Source organism: Hyaena hyaena, unplaced genomic scaffold (assembly GCF_003009895.1).
Source record: "Hyaena hyaena isolate Hyena2069 unplaced genomic scaffold, ASM300989v1 scaffold_233, whole genome shotgun sequence".
Classification (NCBI taxonomy): Eukaryota; Metazoa; Chordata; class Mammalia; order Carnivora; family Hyaenidae; genus Hyaena; species Hyaena hyaena.
In genome coordinates this window covers 2,234,312-2,257,678 of record NW_024080866.1, presented here as the reverse complement: position 1 = coordinate 2,257,678, position 23,367 = coordinate 2,234,312, and the positions used below count along the sequence as shown (strand labels likewise).

The 23,367-nt window shown below is 40.9% G+C and overlaps 1 protein-coding gene across 2 annotated transcripts in view; it reads right to left on the bottom strand.

The window, feature by feature from the left end:
• ARMH3 (armadillo like helical domain containing 3) overlaps positions 1-23,367 on the bottom strand; it is a 175,904-nt gene that overhangs the window by 138,763 nt on the left and 13,774 nt on the right. The window contains exons 3-13 of one of the 2 annotated variants that reach the window (XM_039243948.1): positions 20,739-20,795; positions 20,449-20,595; positions 18,154-18,261; positions 14,115-14,207; positions 13,055-13,129; positions 12,849-12,935; positions 6,762-6,818; positions 5,638-5,681; positions 4,273-4,333; positions 1,911-1,957; positions 1,295-1,370 (exon numbers count right to left, since the gene is read on the bottom strand). In XM_039243948.1, the coding sequence (XP_039099879.1) occupies positions 1,295-1,370; positions 1,911-1,957; positions 4,273-4,333; positions 5,638-5,681; positions 6,762-6,818; positions 12,849-12,935; positions 13,055-13,129; positions 14,115-14,207; positions 18,154-18,261; positions 20,449-20,595; positions 20,739-20,795 (852 nt within the window). The remainder of the gene's footprint in view (positions 1-1,294; positions 1,371-1,910; positions 1,958-4,272; positions 4,334-5,637; positions 5,682-6,761; positions 6,819-12,848; positions 12,936-13,054; positions 13,130-14,114; positions 14,208-18,153; positions 18,262-20,448; positions 20,596-20,738; positions 20,796-23,367) is intronic. The other variant, XM_039243949.1, reaches the window with a different exon arrangement.

Sequence of the window (23,367 nt, the reverse complement as noted above, 5' to 3'; positions counted from 1 at the left end):
GGTTATTCTACCAAAAAAGGCATCTACAATCCTAACCTGGGAAAGGACTCCTCTCATCAGATCAACCTAAAACACATCTGTAGACTGTTGATCACACAGTTGATGAATAAGTGCAGGTGAGGCAAGTGGATAAGAGGTGCTATAGAAACAGCTAGCAGACGGCAGCCTCCCTGTTCCACAATCAACAAGAGTGTACAGTGTGGAAGCAGAGACATGGGGGAGACACCCACACTGGGACCCAAACAGATGACTCCTCTGTTCCTGACCTTCCTTAGCCACCTCTGTCACATTAGCTCTTGAGAATTAAGCTGAGTGGCGGCTATTCCCTTCTCCTCCGCAACAGCTTTTCCAGCCTTTCACCTTCCTCATCCCTCCTTTAACATCAGTTACAGAAACCAGAGAGCAGACAAACATAGTAAGAATAGTGGATAAAATCTCTCATGTTCTCAGTCTTGATAAATAAGTGTCCTCACAGGCAGAGCCTAAACCAGCACATTACTTTTTAAGCATGGCCTCATTTTTTGTTGTTGTTGTTAAAACTCAATCAGTGATTCCATCCAAATACATCTGCCCTTTGAGACAAAAGCATAAACAGAAACAAATGTTCTTTTAAAAGAAACCTACATACATATTTTAAACACTCTGACTTTAAGATACAAACACTTTATCAATTTTTAAAGAGAGCTTTCATGGCCAGCACTTGAGCTCCTGGCCTATTTTAGTCCCTCTCTACCAACTACAGAAGACATCCTAAGCTAGGAAGTGACCCAGCACTCAGCATTCTGTGACTTCCTGCTTTTAATATGTGTAGGCCATTTTTTCTCCTAACAGCTAGACTTATGCTAGATACGATAATTTTTACTTTTCTTCTCTGGAAATTGGTGAAATAATAAGACAAGTGGCTTGGCCTCTTTTCTCTCTAGTTGTAATTCCACAGAAGCAGAAAGCCAGACATAAAAATCCATATGGGCAGATAATACCAAGGGATTGCCCATGAGCAAAATGAAATAATCTCAACTTGTCTGGGTTAACAGAATCAGTAAACTGGTCAAATGAATTAGAAGACTGGTCAAAACCATTAACTTTGCATGTTATCAGGCCCACGTGAGCCCCAGATGGAAACATACATAGTTGAGGACAGCCTGACACAAAGGCAACTGATGCAACTCTTTGTTACTACCACTTCCCAATACAAAGCAGGGGTTAAACGGGCACAGCCAGTAAGGCTTTTCAATGGAGTGAATCTGTATGAAATTCAGGGAGGAGAAGGATTGGAGTTTTTAATATAACCAACCTGGGCTAACACTGTGATGAAGTTGCGATTTAAATGAACAGCTTCATAAAGTGCCAGAAGGATGGCCTCATTGGTTCTAAAGAAAAGAAGAAAAAAAAAGAACAAACTGGAGAGGCTCTTAGAGTGGAAGAGTTAAAACACTATGACCAATAAGATACAGTTTCACCCAAGCTCCCCATTATCGATCCCTTTGAGTTTCTAATGTTCCCTTTATTTCCTTGTTGGTTTTATGTAAAGGGTATAGAGGCAAGGAGTCAGGGCTTTAATTTTAATTCCTTAGGCCTAGTTCTTATTCACTCCATTCCCTATTTTCCCTCTCATTTTTCTACCTCAATCCAGTTAAGTCCTTAACTGGCTCAGACACCCAACCCCCTTTCATTTCATTCCAGAGACAGCTGGGAACCATTTTTCAGCTTCTTAGGGCTCAACAGACATGGCCAAAGTAGTGGTTTCTAAGGGTCCATTATTGTTTATAACCCAAGAAACATTTGATAAATCACCATAAAAGTTTGAATCCATAAAAGATTAGCAAGAGGAAACGTTTCACACTCCGACCCAGCCAGAAAGCCCACACTAAAGTTCAAGTCACCGCACAAGAATGTCAGCAGCCACTTACTGTACTGAGATTTTCTCATGGGCATCTGCTATGAACATGCTGCCCACCTGTGGAAGAAAAGAGGAATTGCAGACTTACAGCAGGGAAATGGGAGAGGGGCTCTGTGCCTGTGAAGCCTTTAAATCGGTGAAAAAGAAACTGCTTGCAGCCTGAGGGAACAGCGAACTGGCCCACCCATCCTGCAGACCCAAAACAGCCCACTTTCAAGATCTTCAAAGAATCACAAGTAACATAATGAGATAATTAGAACTCCACTAAATTGTCTTTCCTTAAAGGACCTTAAAAAAAAACAATCAGGACTTTGGTCCAGCTCTCCTTTTCAATGTGTGAGTTTAGTAACCACTGACACCAAGTAAATGGTAACCTGTCACTCTGCATCTTTCCCAAAACTTGCTTATTTGAAGTCAGAAATTTATGAAGAATACAACAGAAAGCACACTGATTTCGTCCAACATGGACTGGTCTTCGGAAGAATATTTGGCTTTCAGACCAGAGATGTCTATGTGAGACCCTCTGTCCATCTTTCAGATCACAAAATCTTTAATCTGTGTCTTAGGCAGGGCAGTCATAGAAGTAAATGGAGTAGGCTGTCTCCAATATGTGTGGTATCAGAGGCACTGAGAAAGATGCCCATCCCTCTAAAAATACTTTTCCATCTGCCTACTGATGCTCCCAAACTGTGCAGCTCAAACTTCCTTTGTTTAGTATAAAACTTTTTCTTCCTGACTAAAAGGCTAGGATCCCTGGGAGCAGTATCATTATATCTAACTCATTTAACCAAATACCAGCACAGTGCTCATACTGCTCTGACCTCTGAGAGACTTTATTCATTTATGTTTCAGAGTTAAAGAGCTTATCAGACCCTTTCCTGAGAGCAGGCTCTGAGAAAGAAGGAAGGAAGAGGACACAGGCATTGAAGGGAAAAAATTGCCTTTCTGGAGGTCTATTTTTTGCAGTGAACTCAAAAACTGTCTTGCCCTACAGCTGATCACTTGAATGCTAATGTCCACAAAGAAAGACTAAATCCACGTAGATTCTAAGACCTGCAAGATTTATCTCTTAAAAGTTAGTCCCAGGTTACCTGGCCCAAAATGCTTATACTGCCAAGGTTGAGAAACCTTATTCAGGAGTCTCGCAAAATGGACCAATCGCTTTCCTAAACTATGGACCTCTCAGTCCATTAAATCTTTACAGAAGTGGCTTAAATCCACTGCATCAACTCCTCAACTCCAGAACCAGCTATGAGGGATCAAGTGGTCAGAGCAGACAACTAAGGAGCACTCAGCACTGGGCTCAGATCTAAACTCTCCTATTCGATATTCTGTAAGGCCAGTCCTCAAGCACAGCCAGCTTTTCAGGAAGCAAACGTCTGGCTTAATGTATACACTTTTTGAGCTTTTATAAAACTGAATTAATTAATTTGAAAAAAATCAGTCCCAGAGCAATCAGAGCTCTCCTTTCCCTATCTTACTTGGATTTGGAGATCAATAAAAGAGATACAGCTCTCAAAAATATCTGTTCGGGGGCGCCTGGGTGGCTTAGTCGGTTAAGCGTCCGACTTTCGCTTGGGTCATGATCTCGCGGTTCGTGGGTTCGAGCCCCGCGTCGGGCTCTGTGCTGACTGCCAGCTCAGAGCCTGGAGCCTGGAGCCTGTTTCAGTCTGTGACTCCCTCTCTCTCTGACCCTCCCCTGCTCACGCTGTCTCTCTCTCTCTCTCCTAGAAATAAAAAAAAAAAAAAAAAAAATCTGTTTGTTGGGGCGCCCAGGGGGCTGAGTTGGTTAAGCGTCCAACTCTTGATTTTCACTAAGGTCATGATGTCATGGTTCATGCGATAAAGCCCCGCATCAGGCTCTACACTGACAGCTCGGTGCCTGCTTGAGATTCTCTCTCTCCCTCTCTCTGCCCCTCCTCCTGCTTGTGTGCACTCTCTCTGTCTCTCTCTCTCAAAAGCAAATAAACATTAAAAAATCTGCTCTGAGCTGCTCTCCCCTCATCATGCCATCATCTCAAACATTTAAAGTTCTAAGTACAGGGGCGCCTGGGTGGCTTAGTCGGTTAAGCGTCCGACTTTCGCTTAGGTCATGATCTCGCGGTTCGTGGGTTAGAGCCCCGCGTTGGGCTCTGTGCTGACTGCCAGCTCAGAGCCTGGAGCCTGTTTCAGAGTCTGTGACTCCCTCTCTCTCTGACCCTCCCCTGCTCATGCTGTCTCTCTCTCTCTCCTAGAAATAAATAAAAAAAACATTTAAAAAAATAAAATAAAATAAAGTTCTAAGTACAGATTTGTCTACTCCTGCAGACCTCTTAGATTCCGGAGCAGGACAAATAAATAAATAAATAAATAAATAAATAAGTCGGACTTACCATATTTGTTAAAGCAGAGAAAAAACCACTCTGGTGTTCTTCTTCCTTGTCTTTATACTGCCTGAACAAAAATAACTAAATTCAACTTTATTATTATTTATCAAGTATGTCTCCATCCTTGGCATTCTAGGTAATCAGGACAGGGCACTCTGAATTCAGTGACTCCAGAAGCCAAAAGCATTATGACAATCTAGCCACTGCTGTCCCCCCTGCAAGCTAAGAGGCATGCCTCTGCTCTTGAGGCAGCATGTACCAAAACGCCTGGCTACTTTGGGAGAGACTCAGAAAGCAAGCTGCAAACGTGTGAAACTGCTCTAACATATGGCTGATCCAGTTATTTCCCAAACAGACTATTACTTGAAAAGTGTAACAGTGAAATTACTTTAAGGCTGTACAGTGAAAACCTTGTTTGTTTTTGAAGGAAGAGGAGGGAAATCTGTGAGCTAAACTATTTGTGGAGATGGGGCAGATTTGAAATTCCATATCCAATTGTGTGTGAGCAAAGTCTGGAGAGGAACAAGAAAGATACTGCCTGGCCCTTGCCAGGATTAGGAACACTTCTGCTTTCCATTCACTGAGTACCAGATCCTTCCTCATCCAAAGCCAGAGGGAATGCAAGCATCAATGAAGAGAGCCCTCAGAAAAGACAGGGACCCTGGGAAGCTACAGTTGATTCCTGATGAAATAAAAGCATCCACTAAACAAGAGCTATTTCAGTATGTTTTCTCCTTTTATTTATTTTTTAAGTGTACAAAAAAGTGGTGCTTCGCAACCCTTTTTACATAGAAAATGATTTGTATGATACACTGGGTTAAATGGAAGAGCCTGCTTGTGGCTGGAAAAGGAGTTAAAATACTCCGCAATAAAATACCAAAGGTTGCAAAAGAATGCGTCTAATTGCTTAAATAAAAGATGACGCTAACCTGGTGGCTACTTTCCCCCAGGTATTAGAAACACCCCCTGCTGGGGCGCCTGAGTGGCTCAGTCAAGTAAGCGTCTAACTGTTAGTCTCAACTCAGGTCATGATCTCATGGTCTTGAGTCTGAGCCCCACATCGGGCTCTGCACTGACAATGCGGAGCCTGCCTGGGGTTCTCTCTCTTTCCTGCTCTGCCCCTCTCTCACTCATGCTCTCTTTATCTCTCAAAATAAATAAATAAACTTTCAAAAAGAAAGAAAAAAGAAACAACCTCTGCTAAGGCCATCAAGCTGAGCTTAGAGCAAATACGTTGGCCAGAAGCTAAATTTAGGAATACTCTTCAAGGATAGGTAAGGGAAATTCACCCAAGCACTGGAGCAAACCTGTTTTCTACTCAACCAATTCAAATGAAAATTAGACCCTTCCCTTCTGGAACAGTGGACTTACCTGTTGTACTCAGATAAAGCCTGAGCAATCACAAGCCCCATTCCCTAGAAAGAAAAAGGATAGCACACATCAAATAAGGGGCTGGTGGTGATGCCAGGCCAGGAAAAATACTAATTACAGTCTTGGGGCCCAGATTTTCCTGATCTGTCTTAATTTATTTAATAGATCAACAAGGCAGGGGGAGGGCAAAACAGAGCAGCCCAGATCACTGACAATTTCACTGGGATCATATTCACCTCAAAAGATAAGACAGAGTTAGAATCTTCAAACAAAAAGCTCTCATATGTCTCTAAAACAGAGTGAGCAACAATAAGTCTCACACTAAATGAAGGTGCATAGAGATGAGCCACTCTCAGACCACAGGAAAACAGGAAGGTAACAGGAAGATGCATCCAGTAAATGTTAAAGTGACTTATCAACTTTCCCCTTTAGAACCTGCTAATAAATATGACACAAAGATCAATTAAGGCCACAGGATGAATCATGTGTGCCTTTTTTCATAAGAGAAATTAGAAGACTGAAGAGGGCAATATGCCTGACACCTGGTCATCTGCTTCCTTACTCAGAGATCAGATATTAGATCCCAAACTTTCAAGGACACATATAGCAGGTACACAGACCATCCTTCATGCTTCGGCTTCACCAAGTTGGGCTGCAAATGCCATCTGGCTAGTTCTACAAGAAGGAATCTCCCATCATTTAGTCATCTAAGCCTTGCTGTGTCTTTTTTTAAAATTTCATCTTTATTGAGGTATAATTAACATACAAAATTGTAAGATATCTAAAGTATACATCATGGTGACTGATTTCTCATCTAAGCCTTCTTATTCTTAGGAATGTAACTTACTGGCTCTGTAGGATCATCAACCTCAGCACATTATGACATGAAATATAACCAACCATTTCATCATAATTAGCAAACAAACGTCTCTTCAAACCCTCCTTCCATGATGAGAAGAGTAAAGACAATACAATAGTCACAATCATGCTCTAAAAGGAAATACCGATTCCCTCCTTATAGCCAGATGAAATTAACACAATAGCTCTCTGCTCTCTGTTTTAAATATCAAGTAATTAAATAAATGTGACTACTTAAAATAATATACAAGGATCTAGATACTCACATTGAGTGTGGCCTCATCATCCACGATAGACAGCTTCACAATATAAGGATTCACAGACTATTAAACAAGGGAAGAGATTCAAGGTGAGTGTGACTTAGTTAAGAACCCATTAGTTATTTAACAAAGTCTTAACAAAAATGGTTCTATAAGGCCCTCTCTCTATAGCGATGCTCCTAATACCACATCCAACCCATTCTGCCAACTGACTCCCCCCATTTCCAGTAAATCTCTCAGTGTGCATGGCCAACCACCCACCCACACACACACACACACACACACACACACACACAGTTCTGTTCTACTTGCATTTTTCTCTAGGCTGGATCAGCCCAGGTCTGTGTCTGCCACTTCTCCCATCTTTCAGTCTTATTTATTTCTAAGAAGTGAACATTCCACGAAACTCTTTTGTCCTATCCTACCAATTATCTGAGGCTATAGGGACAACAGTCTTGGGGGAACATAAAAGCTTCTTTGCCATAAGGCACAAATTTATAAGTTGCTAACTTACATCCTCATCCCAAAGGCTCCATAACCATTCCACAAACTATACGCAAGGACTGATTCACCCACCCGTAAAACAAAGCCACCTTGGGGGTGGAAAGTGGCAGCTGCTTAACAGCCAGAGAGGCCATTTATGGATCTGATACCCAAATAACACTGCAGGGGAACTGAAAAAAGGGATGTAATTACCCAAACTACAATCTGGTCAGAACACTGGGATTTAATGATTGTCTCATCACTTATAGCATTGGAAGATTTCTTGAGTTTTTCCAGACCAATCTCAGCTGGGCAGCATATGGAAATGGACATATATTTAAACTCATTAAGCAGCTGGACCATCTCCTACCAGTGGGATGAGAACCAGCAACCTGCTCACCTTAAAAATGTCCCACACATGGGATGTAAGGAAAGACCTCATCTAGATCAGGCACCAATTTTAACCCAAGGAAAGCAAGGAACAATATCAGTAGTTTTCACAGCAACCAAGAAAACTCATCACTGAGGGGCGCCTGGGTGGCTTAGTTGGTTAAGCTTCCGACTTTCGCTTAGGTCATGATCTCGCGGTTCGTGGGTTCGAGCCCCGCGTCGGGCTCTGTGCTGACTGCCAGCTCAGAGCCTGGAGCCTGTTTCAGTCTGTGACTCCCTCTCTCTCTGACCCTCCCCTGCTCACGCTGTCTCTCTCTCCCTCCTAGAAATAAATAAAAAACATTTAAAAAAAAAAAAAAAAAAAAAAAAGAAAACTCATCACTGAGAAACTTAGAAACCCCCCTACATAGACCATATTTAATCAAGGTCCTGAGGGTATCTTTTGAATGTCAACTGGGAATAGAAAAAGAGACAGCTTTACTTTCTTAACAGACCAAATGTTTATAGTGTTTTCTATGACACAACCCAAGGAGGTAAAACCCACTCTATCACTTGATCTGAAAGAGGAAGGCTCTCCACACTGCTTCCTAAAACCAACAGTCAAATCCTGCTGATGCTACAGACATTAAACAAGGTCGGGTGCAAGTGATTCCTCGGAAAAGAAAATCAGCAGGAGGCTGACCTAGAGATCCCACGATGAGAGAACAACACTAGATGGAGCAGGCCACCGTTTCTTGGCATAATCTTTAAAAGTCCTTGTCACTCACCATCTAATAGTCCACTGTTTTAGGTAATAATAAAGATCATCTGGGGGCACCTGGGTGGCTCAGTCAGTTAAGCGTCTGACATCGGCTCAGACCATGATCTCACGGTTTGTGGCTTCGAGCCTCGCATCGGACTCCGTGCTGACAACTAGCTCAGAGCCTAGAGCCTGCTTCAGATTCTGTATCTCCCTCTCTCTCTGACCCTTCCCTGCTGATGCTGTGTGTCTCTCTCTCTCAGAAATAAATTTAAAAAAAAAAATTAAAGATTGTCTGATTACCAAGAACAACCTATTTTAGCAGTTGAGGAAAAGAGAAGCTGACTAAAAGCAAGGGTTTGAGTTCTAGCTCCTCTACTTACTAGTTGTGACAAGTTAGGCACCTTTATTAACCTAAGCTCAACTTCCTCATCTGTAAAATGGGGATAATATTTTCTTTCTCAGGGTTGCTATGAGACTTAAAAATGAATTAAAATCCTTAAAGTAAAATCCTTAGCATAGTATTTGGTATACAGTGAGGGCTCAACAATGGTAGCTATATATTTGCTTGTTTAAAATTTCATCGTGTTTAGGGGCGCCTGGGTGGCTTAGTCGGTTAAGCGTCCGACTTTCGCTTAGGTCATGATCTCGCGGTTCGTGGGTTCGAGCCCCGCGTCGGGTTCTGTGCTGACTGCCAGCTCAGAGCCTGGAGCCTGTTTCAGAGTCTGTATCTCCCTCTCTCTCTGACCCTCCCCTGCTCACGCTGTCTCTCTCTCTCTCTCTCCTAGAAATAAATAAAAATATTTAAAAAAATAAAATAAAATAAAATTTCATCGTGTTTGAAGGAAAACTTCTTAAGGAAAAAAAAAACAAGAAAAGGATCAATTTGCAACTGGAAAATAAATGAGCTTGTAATTTCTGGGAAATAGCATGTCCAGTTGGGGACTGAATCATGTCATTACAGGAGAATGGGCCAACCTAGAAGGCCAGGATCTTAATGCTGTGAAAAATTTCTATTTTACCAGATACTGATTTTCCTTAACACTATATGCCTGTTGCGCTGGTCACATTTGTTTAAACTGAAGGTAATCTACTTTTCATCCACAAGACAGAATTACAAACTCTGTGAGCCTGCACAGAATCACTCTAATAGGGTTCTGCCTTTATTTGATCTAAACCATATTTTTTTTTTTTCATTGGCTTTTTTTTTTTTTTTTTTTTTGGCAGGGTGAGAGCTCCTCTATCCCGTTAGATGAAATAACAAAAATGGAACACACTATTTCAGGTGAAGAAGAACTATTTACTTTTATTACATGACGTCTTTTCCATCACTTCCATTCCTGAAGTCCAAAACTTTATTTGCCTTCTCCGTGTCTAGATGGGCGCCCAGCCTCCTGGAACCCTCTGCACCTTACTCAAAGGTTCCAGCTTTCCCCATCCTTCATGGGCTGGATTGTGGTGGTAGCTAGAATCTGCTCTCCCTAGCACATACCCTCTCCCACTAGTTTGCATAAAATTTTACCAGCTTTTGGTTTTGCTATGTTCATCCGGAATTCCTCATGTGCCTGTCAAAAACCTTCCTGCTCCATGGTCACTAGGCCTCCTTAATGGTTTCCAGTGAGTGACTCCTATCAAAAGCTGCAAAGCCCAGATAAATTATGCCCACCAGCTTGCCCTTGCTTACTATACTAATTCTTCTGAGGCTTCTGACAGACTAGAGTGCATACCTCACTCCATAAAATATGATTTTCTCTACTTCCTTGGCCATGTCTAATTTTTCAGGCTGACATTTCAAAGAGCCCTACTGGGCTGAACCAGGTTCAGCTCACATTTAGGAAACCAAGCCATTGTGTCACAGTGGCCTGCACCCAGCAGAATGTTAGGAAAATATTCATTACTGATGATGGTGCTTTCCAACAACGTACAACTCAACTTTCCTTAACTGCATTTTTCCTCTGCTATTTTCTAGCTATTGTAATAAGGCCACAGAGGCTTTCACACATGACAGAGATCAAAATGGCTACCATGCCAACCCCGCCAGATCACCAGTAAAACAGGTGTTGGTGACAAATTACATATTTACTAGTAGCGTTACACACAAGTTACAAGTTACTCTGAGAAAATTAAAGCAATCAACTCTTGGGATTTCTTTCTTTCTTTCTTTCTTTTAACTCCGGGAATTTCTAACACATGAACACTGCTCCACATATTCCAGCACCTCTTTAAGCATTCCTTTCTCACAGCCTCTCCTTCTCCCATATTCCTCCTTATAAGAATAAGCTCCAGATTTTGTTACCCATCACTCTCAACCTGACTAGGAACCATCTCAAAAATCATTAAGTGGGGGCACATGACCGGCTCAGTTGATGAAGCATGTGACTCTTGCTCTCATGCCCCATGTTGGGGTAGAGACTACTTAAAAATAAAAAATTTTAAGGGCACCTGGGTGGCTCAGTCAGTTAAGTGTCCAACTGTTGATTTCAGCTCAGGTCATGATCTCCCAGTCATGAGATCAAGCCCACCTCAGGCTCCATGCTAAACTGAGCATCAAGTCTGCTTAAGATTCTCTCTCCCCTTCTTGCATACATACACTCTCTCTCTCTTAAACAAACAAAACAAACAAACAAATCAATTAATTAATTTAGGGTCAGCTGGGTGGCTTAGTCAGTTAAGCATCCAACTCTTGATTTTGGCTCACATCATGATCTCACGGTTCATGAGACCAAGCTTGGCACTGGGCTCTGCACTCACAACGCAGAGCTTGCTTGGGCGTCTCTCTCCCTTTCTCTCTGCCCTTCCACGCATGCTCTCTCTCTCAAAAATAAATAAACTTTAAAAATTAATTTAAAAATTAATTAAAAAATATAAAATCTTAGGGTGCCTGGGTGGCTCAGTCTGTTGAGTGTCCAACTTCAGCTCAGATCATGATCTTGCAGTTCATAGTTCAAGCCCTGCATTGGGCTCTCTGCTGCCACAGTAGAGCCTGCTTTGGATCCTCTGCCTCATTTCTCTCTGTACCTCCGCCGCTCATGCACTCTCTCTCAAAAATAAACAAACATTTAAGGAGCACCTGGGTGGCTCAGTCAGTTGAGCATCCAACTTTGGCTCAGGTCATGACTTCACGGCCTGTGGGTTTGAGCCCTGTACCGGGCTCTGTGCTGATAGTTCAGAGCCTGGAGCCTGCTTCAGATTCTGTCTCGCTCTCTCTCTGCCCCTCCCCCATTCATTTTCTCTCTCTCCCACTTTCTCTCTCTTTCTTGTGCTCTCTCTCTCTCAAAATTAAACATTTTTTTTAAGTTAAAATAAAATAAAATAAATCTTAAAAGAAAATCACTAGCTGAAGATCCAGAAGCTCACAAATGAAAAGCCTCCCTCCAGCTGGCTCATTTCTCACAGCACTGCTACTTGCCAAGTGAAGAAAGTCAGGTTACCTCAACACAGCTCCTGGATTCTGCATTCAAACCCTGGTGTCCAGAACTCCATGCCAAATGCTCCCTATCCCTCCAAAGCAATCCCCAGTGAGGCCCCTGGTCTTTCTGAGGGCCTCTCCTTCCTTTCCGTGTATTCTCCCTTTTAAGCATCACGTAGAGGCATAAAATCAAATACAAATCTCTGAGTTCCGCTCTTCATCTCAAAAACTTATAAATCTGTCCCTGATTAACTCAGGAACAAAGAGAACTACAGAACTGACATGAGTAAGGCTCTGTCTTCAATTCTCCATTAAAATCAGAAAGAGTTTCCAGACCAACAGTGATGCTTACACAAGTGGACTGCATTAAGGAAATCCAACATACAAAAGTCCAATCTTTCAAAACAGATGTATGAGGTCAGTGGTTCCCAATTCTGGCTAGTCATCATACTCAATAGGAGTATCAACAACAACAACAACAACAGCAACAGATTCCCAGTTCCCACTTCCAAGAGATTTGAATTCAGTGTGTCCAGAGTAAAGCCCAGACATTTCTTCTTTTTGAAAAGTTCCTAGGTGATTCCAGTGATCAGTTAGGCTTGGGAACCACTACATTAAGGGACATTTGCCCACTTTATTAGAAGTGGCACCACGGGATTCCCTTATGGCTATACCCTCTGCCGTAAGCATTTAATATAGAAGTTTTAGAATTTGGTTAATCAGGGGTGCCTGGGTGGCTCAGTCAGTTAAGCGTCCGACTTTGGCTCAGGTCATGATCTCATGGTTGGTGGGTTTGAGCCCCGCGTTGGGCTCTGTGCTAAGAGCTAGCTCAGAGCCTGGAGCCTGTTTCAGATTCTGTATCTCCCTCTCTCTCTAACCCTCCCCTGCTCACGTTGTCTCTCTCTCTCAGAAATAAATTAAAAAACATTAAAAAAATAATAATTTTGTTAATCAAAGTTAATCTGTATACCATTTACCAAGAACATGTCTTCTATGTTAAAGTCCTCTAGGAGTGGCCACATTTAGGAAGATTATAGAAAGATTATGAGTGTCCAGTAAGGGACCCACTTACCTCATATTTTCTGTAATTCACCAACAAAGCCAAAAGGACAACAGCATCATACCCATGCTCCCTGCGACTTGGGGGGTGGGAGAGTATCTGTAACACAAACCAGAAATGCATGAGTGCTAACTCCTAGTTCCTAGGAATGCTGACAGAGAAGATTTGAGTAGGTGGTTTACCCAAAAGAGAAAGAGGTGATGGTGGAAATGACCTACCTGTAAAATTGCTTCAAATATGCTGTTGATCATTACATACTCTAGGATAGTGTTCTGGCTGATGTTATCTGTCACCTAAATAAAATAAAAGGCTTTTTAGGGGCGCCTGGGTGGCTCAGTTGGTTAAGCGTCTGACTTTGACTCATGTCATAATCCCATGGGTTCAAGCTCCACGTCACTCACTGCTGTCAGCACAGAGCTCGTTTCGGATCCTCTGTCCCCTCTCTCTCTGCCCCTCCAGTGTTGGTTTTCTATCTCTCTCTCTCCCTCTCTCTCTCTCTCTCTCGCAAGATAAATAAAAATTTTAAAAGAAAAAAGGCTTTTACTGAGGCACCCTGCTATCTCAAGTATAACTCTTCACCCACTATCTAAGAGAATCAGAAATGTTAAAACATTCTCCTAGATACTTAGTAGACTTTCAAAAAGCACCTCTGAAGCTGCCAGAGCCTGAATCATCAGACACCAGAAGGGTAAGAAATTAGCGAATTAAAACTTCCCGAATCTCTGAACTTCCTGTTTCTCTCGCCCCCTCACGTAAGCATTTACTGCGGTTTTCAGGGGGTTTCATTCCTCAAACACACAGAAAGAAGTTAATGATCCAGAAGACTTTGAGTGATGGCAGGGAGAAGGAATTACTTAAGTAAATGAACAACACCCCACCCTCCTCCCAGTAGAAGGTACGGGCCAGCTTCCAGTTATGTCAAAATCAGAACAAATAACCATTCAGAATCACAAAAACTATTTCCAAATGAGACCTGATGAGAAGGGCACATTTGACAAATCAGAAGACAAAGAATTTTCCAGGGGTGGTACCTCTAAGGTGAGAAATATCCTGAAGGCTAAAAATGCCAACAGGTGCTCCAAAGGGCAGCTTCCAGAAGTGAAAGCCCCTTCACCTAACTTCTTTCTACACATTCACACACAATGGAGTGATGTGATTCCCCAGTAGAGAGTTGTTTTTCCTCTTTTCCTTTCTAACTTTAGGCTCAAGCATTCACATAAGCTTACCCCTACTGTCAATGATACCCTTGATAAAGAAACATACAGGTGGGTCACTTACAGTCACTAAGCAAAGGAGAAGTTTCAGACATAAACTCTTCAGACTTTCTGAACCTTCTGCACAAAGCAGTGAATCCAAACTCTCCATCAAGTTCTGAGAAAGAGATTCGTTAAGTATTAAAACATGCCAAATAACATCTCTACTGTGTCTCTGTCCAACTCTGGGTTTATGTTACACAGGGTAATGTATATAACATTCAACGAAGCAACAGTATCACTCCTTTAGGCCTAGGCCGTGCAAGATTAGACAAAGAAAAGTAAAACTTCAAAGTGTAGCTGTGGGGAAAAATGCTTTAGAACAACTGCACAGAATAATAAAGAATTCATTACCTTACCAGATTAATGTTTGTAGCCTGTCATTCTCCTATAAACTTTTAGAATAGAATGAAGTAGGGGTGCCTGAGTGGCTCAGTAGTTAAGCATCTGACTTAGGCTCAGGTCACGATCTCACAGCTCATGGGTTTGAGCCCTGTTTCAGGCTCTGTGCTGACAGCTCAGAGCCTAGAGCCTGCTTCAGATTCTGTGTCTCCCTCTCTCTCTCTGCCCCTCTCCTGCTTACACACTGCCTCTCTCTCTCTCTCTCAAAAATAATAAACATTAAAATAAATTTAATAGAATGATGTAAATTTTTAAAGGCTAATAATAGTGGTTAAATAATAAATTAAAAACAATAATAAACTAATTCAATTAAATTAATTCAATTAAGAAAAATAAGTGGTTAAAAAAGAAAAAAGTGGTTAAAGATTAGTAACAGTTAAAAAAGATTAATAATGGTCAAATAACAATAGATAAGTTTCACTATTCGATAAAATATATCATTTGATGTGGGCACACTGAACAACAAAGAGACAATGCCACTACCGGCTATCACTGGCTGGATACACTATCCAACAAAACCAGTGTGTCCACCTTGGTCGATTCTACTAGACAACGTGACTGGAGCATATCACTTGTACTAACAACCAGCTGTCAGACCCAATGTAATCAAAAGATGGAACCCTCACACACTACAACAGAAGGAAGAAGAAAAGAAATATTTTACATTAAATGAAGGAGGAAAATGAATGAAGAATAGGATTTAGCATGCTGGAAGCTTGAGCGAAGGTTCAAAATAAGCTACTTCAATTCAACAAATAGAGAGTGAAGGTCTGCTATGTGTAAAATATTGTGCTTTCGGGGCGCCTGGGTGGCTTAGTCAGTTAAGCGTCCGACTTTCGCTTAGGTCATGATCTCGCGGTTCGTGCGTTTGAGCCCCGCGTCAGGCTCTGTGCTGACAGCCAGCTCAGAGCCTGGAGCCTGTTTCAGTCTGTGACTCCCTCTCTCTGTCTGACCCCCCCCTGCTCACACTGTCTCTCTCTCTCTCTCCTAGAAATAAATAAAAACATTAAAAAAAAATTAAAAAAAAAAAAAAAGAAATATTGTGCTTTCAAAGAATTCAAAAAAAATAGATAATGACCTTTGCTCTCAAGACATTTTTAGCCTACTGGAAGAGAAAAATAAGCAGTTTTAATTTAATGGTTACTATGACAGAAACATACATGGAGAAGGGTATTAGCTCAGAATTCACCTATTCCAAGACTCCTAAGGGGTGACTTATATTTTGAAAAATCGGTAGGAGCTAGTTAAAACTTGAGGAGGAAAAGAATTCTAGACAAGCAATAACGTGATCAAAGACGCATGAGGAATGAAATGGACCTGGGTGTGCAGTTGGAATAAAAGCGGTTCATTATTATGGAAGTCCAGAGTGAGGCACGGTGGTGAGAGAGGCTGGAGAAATAAAGAGGGAACAGGTCACGAAAGCTATATAACGCTAACTAGGGAGTTTGGGCTTTATCCTGTTATTGATAGGAAATTAATGAAGGGTTTTAAGCAGTAGAGATTTGAGTGTAAGATACATCACTGTGGTATCAGTGTGGACGACAGATTTAAAGATGGTAAGTCTGAAAAGAGGGAGACAAATGAGGACTAATCTAGCAATTTCCTGAGGAAGTTGCCATGTCTTATTTGCTTATGTATCCCCTGTGCCTGGCACATCAGAGCCTAACCAACATTTGTTAAAAGAATGACTGAAAGAGCTCAGGTGAGAGGTAATGGGGACACTGGCGGTAGGGGGAAAAAAAACAAAAGACAGGTATGAGAAATATGAACTGAGGCAAAATTAGCTGAACATGGTGATCATCTGGATATGAAAGATGAGGGGAAGAGTCAAGGATAACTCCAGTGTTGGGCTTAGGTGCCTGAGACGACAGATCGGCCCATTCTGATAGCGAATGAATGAGGAAGAACAGATGAAGGGAAAACAAGGAGTTCCGTTTTGTAGATGTCAAGCAGGAGATACTTTAGGGATATATGAGTGGGTAAATTCAGCAGCTGCTTACAGAGTATACAACTCAGCCTCATGAGGGGATGTTAAGGCTAACAATAGAGACTTAGTAATCAGCATCATATAGACAATAGTGAGAACTATGAGAATGAGAGAGAGATCTGGGATTTTACCATGATATATTCACAGGAGCTGTACAGGCTTAGAAAACTGACTCCAAGTACTAAGTCTTCATGTACTTATAACTGTATATTCATAACTTGTAAAATATAACCTTATCACTATAAGGATTCTTTGTCACATAGATTATTTCAAATTTAGTGAATGACAGAAGACTAGTTCTTCAAAGTTCATATTATAAACAACATTCATTCAAGATAGTGTCAAACATCACAAATCAGATATCTGATAAGGAACTTATATCCAAAATATATAAAGAACTCTTACAACTCAACAATAAAAAAACAAATAACTCAATCTAGAAATGGGCAGAGGATTTGAATAGATATTTCTCCAAAAACATATATGTATACAAGAGAGACAAAAACAACTGTTGACAAGGATGTGGAAAAACTGAAACCCTCATACAGTGCTGATGGAAATGTAAAATGGTATAGTAACTTTGGAAAACAGTTTGGAAGCTCCTTGAAATATTAAACATAGAGTTATCATATGACCCAGCAATTCTCCTATGTATATAAGCAAGAGAACTGAAAACATACATCCACACAAAATCTTGTTCATGAATGTTCATAGCAATATTATTGATAATAGCCAAAATACTGAAATATCCCACATGTCTATCAAGTGATGAATAAATAAAATGATGTGGTATATTCATAAAATGAAACATCAGCCATAGAAAAGGAATGAAGCACTGACAAATGCCACAACATGGTGACGCCTAAAAACGTGCCAAGCGCAAGAAGCTAGACACAGAAGACCACGTATGATTCCATTTACATGAGATGTCCAGAACAGGTAAACCAAAAGAGACATAACGCAGATAAATGGTTGCCAGGGGCTAGAGAGAAGGGGGAATGGAGAATGACTGCTAATGGGAACATGTATTCTTTTTGAAGTGATAAAAATGTTCCACAATTAACAGTGAATATGCTAAAAACCACTGAATGAGGGGTGCCTGGCTGGCTTAGTTGGTACAGCACATGACTCTTGAACTGAGGGTTGTGAGTTCGAGCCCCATGTTGGATGTAGAGATTACTTAAATATAAAATCTTAAAAAAAAACAAAAACACTGAATTATACATTTTAAAAGGGTAATTGTATATGCGAATTATCAATAAAGCTATTATTTTAAAAGTGACAAACACTTTTGATAAAGTGATAAAGTCACTGTGTTACATAAGAAAACTTAAGTTTAGAACTAACGTTACCCTTGTATATTACATTCCCCTTGTTATATTTTATTTGGGTCCATAAGTGTTTTTAAGAATGTATGAGCACATGATATAAATCATAAAATAAACCGCTCATCCTTTATCCTGCAGGGGAAGGATACTTCAAACTTGAATTTCAAATTTTCCTCTATTCAGATAAACAAATCTGTAAAACAAAAATATCCAAATTCAAGAAGAAACTCAACCATTTATATCCACCTGAGTGCAAACCTACGAGTACATTAGCTGTCTGCAGATGGTCTCGGCAAACAGTTGTCAGAAGCAGCCACCCACAAGCCCATCTACAACTTCCGCCTCACCTTCATGCACAGCTCTGCCTTGTCAAAGCCCATCAGCATGTTGATAATGTCAAACCCAGAGGTAGACTTATTCTTTTGATGGACTCCTCGAATGAGCGCACACAAGGTCTGCAGAGATTAGAGAAAGAATTCTTTTATAGAAAGGAAGTCTCAAAATGTGAAGGGCACTGGATCTGTCGCCTCACAGTGCCACCTCAGAGCCTCCTCCTTACACAGCTAACATTCAAATGCTCTATCGCTCTAAGCTTCAAAACCGTCTGAGTCTTACTATGGGCAAAATCCAGACATTGAAAGAGGAATGGCAAGTGAAACTGTTGTCATCCTCTTTTTGGCTGTTGTTTTTTAGCCATCCTCTTTTCGAAGACTGCATTAAGACTAGAAGGTGAATTCAAAAATAAAACCAGTTCTTGGCTCGAGTCATGGGATTGGTGGAACTTTTCCTTTACTTGAAATTCACTATAATCTTTACATAAGTCTTAGTATTTTCAAGAACTACAAAAGTTATTTTGGTCCATATGATAACAACCAACTGCTTCAAAACTTAAATTCATGGGGTGCCTGGATGGCTCAGTCGGTTGAGCGACTGGTTCTTGATTTCGACTCAGGTCATGATCTCACAGTTCATGAGATCAAGCCCCATGATGAACTATGCACTGACAGCATGGAGCCTGCTTAGGACTCTCTCTCCCTCTCTCTCTACTACTCCCCTGCTCGTGCTCGCCCATTCTCTCTCTATCTCTCTCAAAATAAAAAAATAAACATGAAAAAAATCTTAAATTCATACAATCTCCATTCACTACTGACTAGCTGTATAAACCTGGACAAGTTAGTTAACATTTTAGGGCCTCAGTTTTTTCATCCATTAAAGGGGAATGACAATAACAGCACCCATCTCATAGGGATCTCATAGGGATGTTGTGAGAACTATGTGAATAAACACTGCGAAGCACTTGGAATAGTCCCTGGAACTTTATTAATGCTCCAAGAATAGTGTCTGAAACTTTGTTAAAGCTCAACAATTATCAACCATTTTAATAATGTACTATATTTTTATGGGTTACCAAGTGACTTAATGTCAATTTACTTCCACTGAACTAAAAACAGTTTACCATTCATGCCTCCAGAGTGAGCCACTGCAATGACAGGAAGTACAATTTCCAACTTCCATTTCAGCTTTCAGTGAGCCCCTACAACTGCAACACCCGAAATGCAGAATTTACTGTGCCAAAGGTTAACACAACTACAAGATAAACATGGTCCTTCTTTCTGGGTCATCAACTTAACAGGTAATTTCTACAATCTATAGATGAGAAAACTAGGGCTCACAAAGTGATTTACCCAACTAGGAAGTTAGAAACTTAAACCCAATCTATCAAAAGTTCCAGGGGCGCCTGGGTGGCTCAGTCAGATGAGTGTTTGACTCTTGATTTCAGCTCAGGTCATGACCCCAGAATTGTGGGGTCGAGCCCTGCATCAGCACAGAGCTCAGCAAAGAGCCTGCTTAAAATTCTCTCTCCCTCTGCCCCTCTCCCTCATGCTCGCCCACGCTCTCTCTAAAATAAAAAAAAAAATTTTTAATCTCTTCTGATTTTTGCTATAGACTATCCCTACATCATAGTTTCCCCTCTATCTCTTCCTTTCCTCAAATAATCAAGAATTCTGTCAATCTACCTTGGCATTTGATCAAATTATACAATGAACAAGATAACTAGTTTAAGTGTTAATCTGTTTAACCAGGAAGATGGCTCAACAAACATGGCATAGATGTTTATTATTAAAAGGACGGAAGAGGGACACCTGGGTGGCTCAGTCAGTTAAGCATCTGACTTTGGCTCAGGTCATGATCTCATGGCTAGTGAGTTCAAGCCCCACATCAGGCTCTGTGCTGACAGCTCAGAGCCTGGAGCCTGCTTCGGATCTGTGTCTCCCTTTCTCTCTGCCCCTTCCCGTCTCTCTCTCTCTCTCTTTCAAAAATAAGTAACATTTAAAAAAATTTTTTTTAATTTTTTTTTTTTTAATTTCTGAGAGAGAGAGAGAGAGACAGACAGCATGCTAGCTGTCAGCACAAAGCCCAATGCGGGGCTCAAACCCACGAACTGTGAGATCATGACCTGAGCTGAAGTCGGATGCTTAACCGACTAAGCCACCCAGGTGCCCCAAAAAAATTTTTTTTAAAGGGGGAAAAATCCTTCATACCTAAGGGCAATTTTAGTTTCCTCAGGTCCCAACAGATGTGTTACAATTCCTTTCCTTTCCCCTATTAAACAGGACTTCCCCAGTCTCCCAGCTATATACCTGCAGTGCGTTGACAACTCGAATCGGATGTTCTTCTCCCAGAGCCTGGATACAGTGTTGAAATAAGCAATTAATATTGTCCTTGATCTTCATTAACTCCTCACCATCAAGAGATTCCAACTTGCCTTCTAGGTACTCTAAATTCACCTACCAAGGGAATAGCAGGGATATTATTTTTAGTAACATTTTCAGTGTACTGTATTTAATGTGAGTGATTTTAGTGTCACATGAAGAACACAGGAGAAGGCAATTTCGTTAGCAGGAAAATCCAGAGACACCATCAAGTTTACCTTCATAAGGAAGAGCTCCTCCCAAAATCGCGGACTGCACTTACTGGGGTCCTCTGTCTGAAACCAGAAAATAAGCAGTTCAGTATCCTCAGCTAACAATGAAGCATTAAGAACACATCTGAAAGGGTCACTGACACATAATCAACCTTACCTTTCAAAATTAACTTTGAAAATGTTTGGTCTTTCTAAACTGCTATAATAGGGAACAACCATTTTAGAGGCTTTTTCCCCCAAATGGAAGACATTTTGCACAGATATATTCCCTGTGCCACAAGTTAAATAATGGCTCGAAGAATCTCCCCCAAATCTTTCTCTTCTAGCAAGAAGTAAACCTAACCAACTGATTAAGCTAGTCACATTATGATGTCCCTATCGCATCTGTATGTTCTTCAAAGCCCTTTCACATACGTGAAATACAATGGCCCAGAGAGCCAGGAGGAGTAGATGTTATCAGTATCCTCCTTTTAGGAAACAGGGTCCACAAAGTGAAATTACTTACACCACCGGTACAGGAGCCAGAACCTAGATCACATCAGCAGTACTGCATGCTTTTACAACATCCTGTGTTGACTGCTTTCACTTGCCCTCCTGTATGTATTTACTCCACTGTACAGAGCTTTTAATATGGTCTTCCTTAATCCAAATTGGTCCAAAAGGTTAACAAAAGTATAGTGCTAAAAGCCAAAACTTCTTAGCAATAATTTTCAAACAGAAATTCTAAAGAGTCAGAGGCTTCTGGTTAAGGAACAAAATAAGAAAAAGAGAACCTTGACTTTAAAGGAAAACTAATGACATAAAACAAATAGATCAATCACCCACTATCACCCTTAAGTGGATCTTTTAAAATTACTACCAAGAACTATTATCTTCATTAGTTATGAACTCCTGATCTAATAAGAAAATACTTTACTAGGAATCTCTTCTGGATTTTGAACTGAGAATCACAGAGAGAAGCAACATTTCTGGCCTTCTCATAAGGTCATCATTTAGAGATTTCTTTCTATCCCTTTCTCCTAGGAGGGGTCACACTTTGCCTCTCACACTTCTGTAATGTCATTTTTGCTATCTATATATGAAACTCAGACTACTCATGGTGTTGTCACTTCCCATCCTCAACACTCAATCAATAGTTCTATGTATGCCAACCTTACTTCATATAGAGAGAAAGCCCTAACAGGGCTGAGTACCCACTCATTTGCTCTATATAACTACCTATACTGACCTGCACAATTCTGTATTAATTTTCTGCATATCAAACTCTATCTCTAAGGTTTCCCAAGAGTTAGATGTTTTACTTGCCCACATTATTTATTCTGGGCCATGTAGCAAAGTTGAACAAATAAGGGCCCTGGAATCTAACATAGGGTTCAAACCATGGCTCCATCACCTTCCAGATGTGACCCCTAGTTTCCCCATCTGTAAAATGCTCTTTTACATGGCACATGTGAAAACACAGCACTCTTGCAACAGTCTTGTCAGAATTAGAGATGATGTACTTAGTGATGCACTTAGCCAGGCACATCGTAAAATTTCAATACCTTATAACTCTTTTTAGAAGTACTATTCTGTTTTACATATACTAGTTATGATCAGAATTTCAGATAGTAAGTACCCCTTCAGAATATCTAACTACTCTCATCTTCCCTGATAGGGTAAATTTCACAACAAAGGCTTGGATCGTGGTCAATCAGCAATAACGAAGACCCAAAGAAATCGCCAATCTAGTCACTAACAATTCATCAGTTATCTTATAGAGTTGAAGAAGAATGAGATAGACTAAGCAACTGTTCTGTCCATAAGGAACTTGAGATGAAATATAATAGTTCATCTTTTTTTTTTTTATGTTTTATTTATTTCTGAGAGAGAGACGGCATGAACAGGGGAGCGTCAAAGACAGAGGGAGATACAGAATCTGAAACAGGCTCCAGGCTCTGAGCCAGCTGTCAGCACAGAGCCCAACGCAGGGCTCAAACCCACGAACCATGAGATCATGACCTGAGCCAAAGTCGGACGCTTAACCGACTGAGCCACCCAGGTGCCCCAATAGTTCATCTTTTAGAATCATAGAATTCTAGGGCCTAAAGGAACTTCAAGGAACATTTAGGATGAAGAGTCCTTAAGTTGGGTCATGCAGATGACAAATTTCTTAAAGATATTCAGAAAAAATGGCATGCCTGGGTGGCTCAGTCAGTTAAGCATCTGACTCTTGGTATCAGCTCAGGTCACGATCTCATGGTTCATGGGTTCAGGCCCCGCATTGGGCTCTGCACTGACAGCATGGAGCCTTCTTTGGATTCTCCTTTTCCTTCTCTCTCTGACCCTCCCCCACTCACACACACTCTCTCTCAAAATAAACATTTTTTAAAATATATATTCAGAAAAAAACCTTTCCAGGGTTTCCTACCTCCTTTCAATTATTTTACCCAGCTCATGGCAACAATCTGTAAGAACAACATAATAACAATCTATATAAATTAACACATGATCATAATGTCTACCAGAAGAGAGCTCACTCTCATCCTCGCTCTCATTCTTCCTCTAACGAACTGGAAGGTAGCAGAGGTGAACTTATTTCCCATTTTGGTACAAGAAACTAAGGAGTCAATCTTTGCAGAATTGTCAGAGCTCC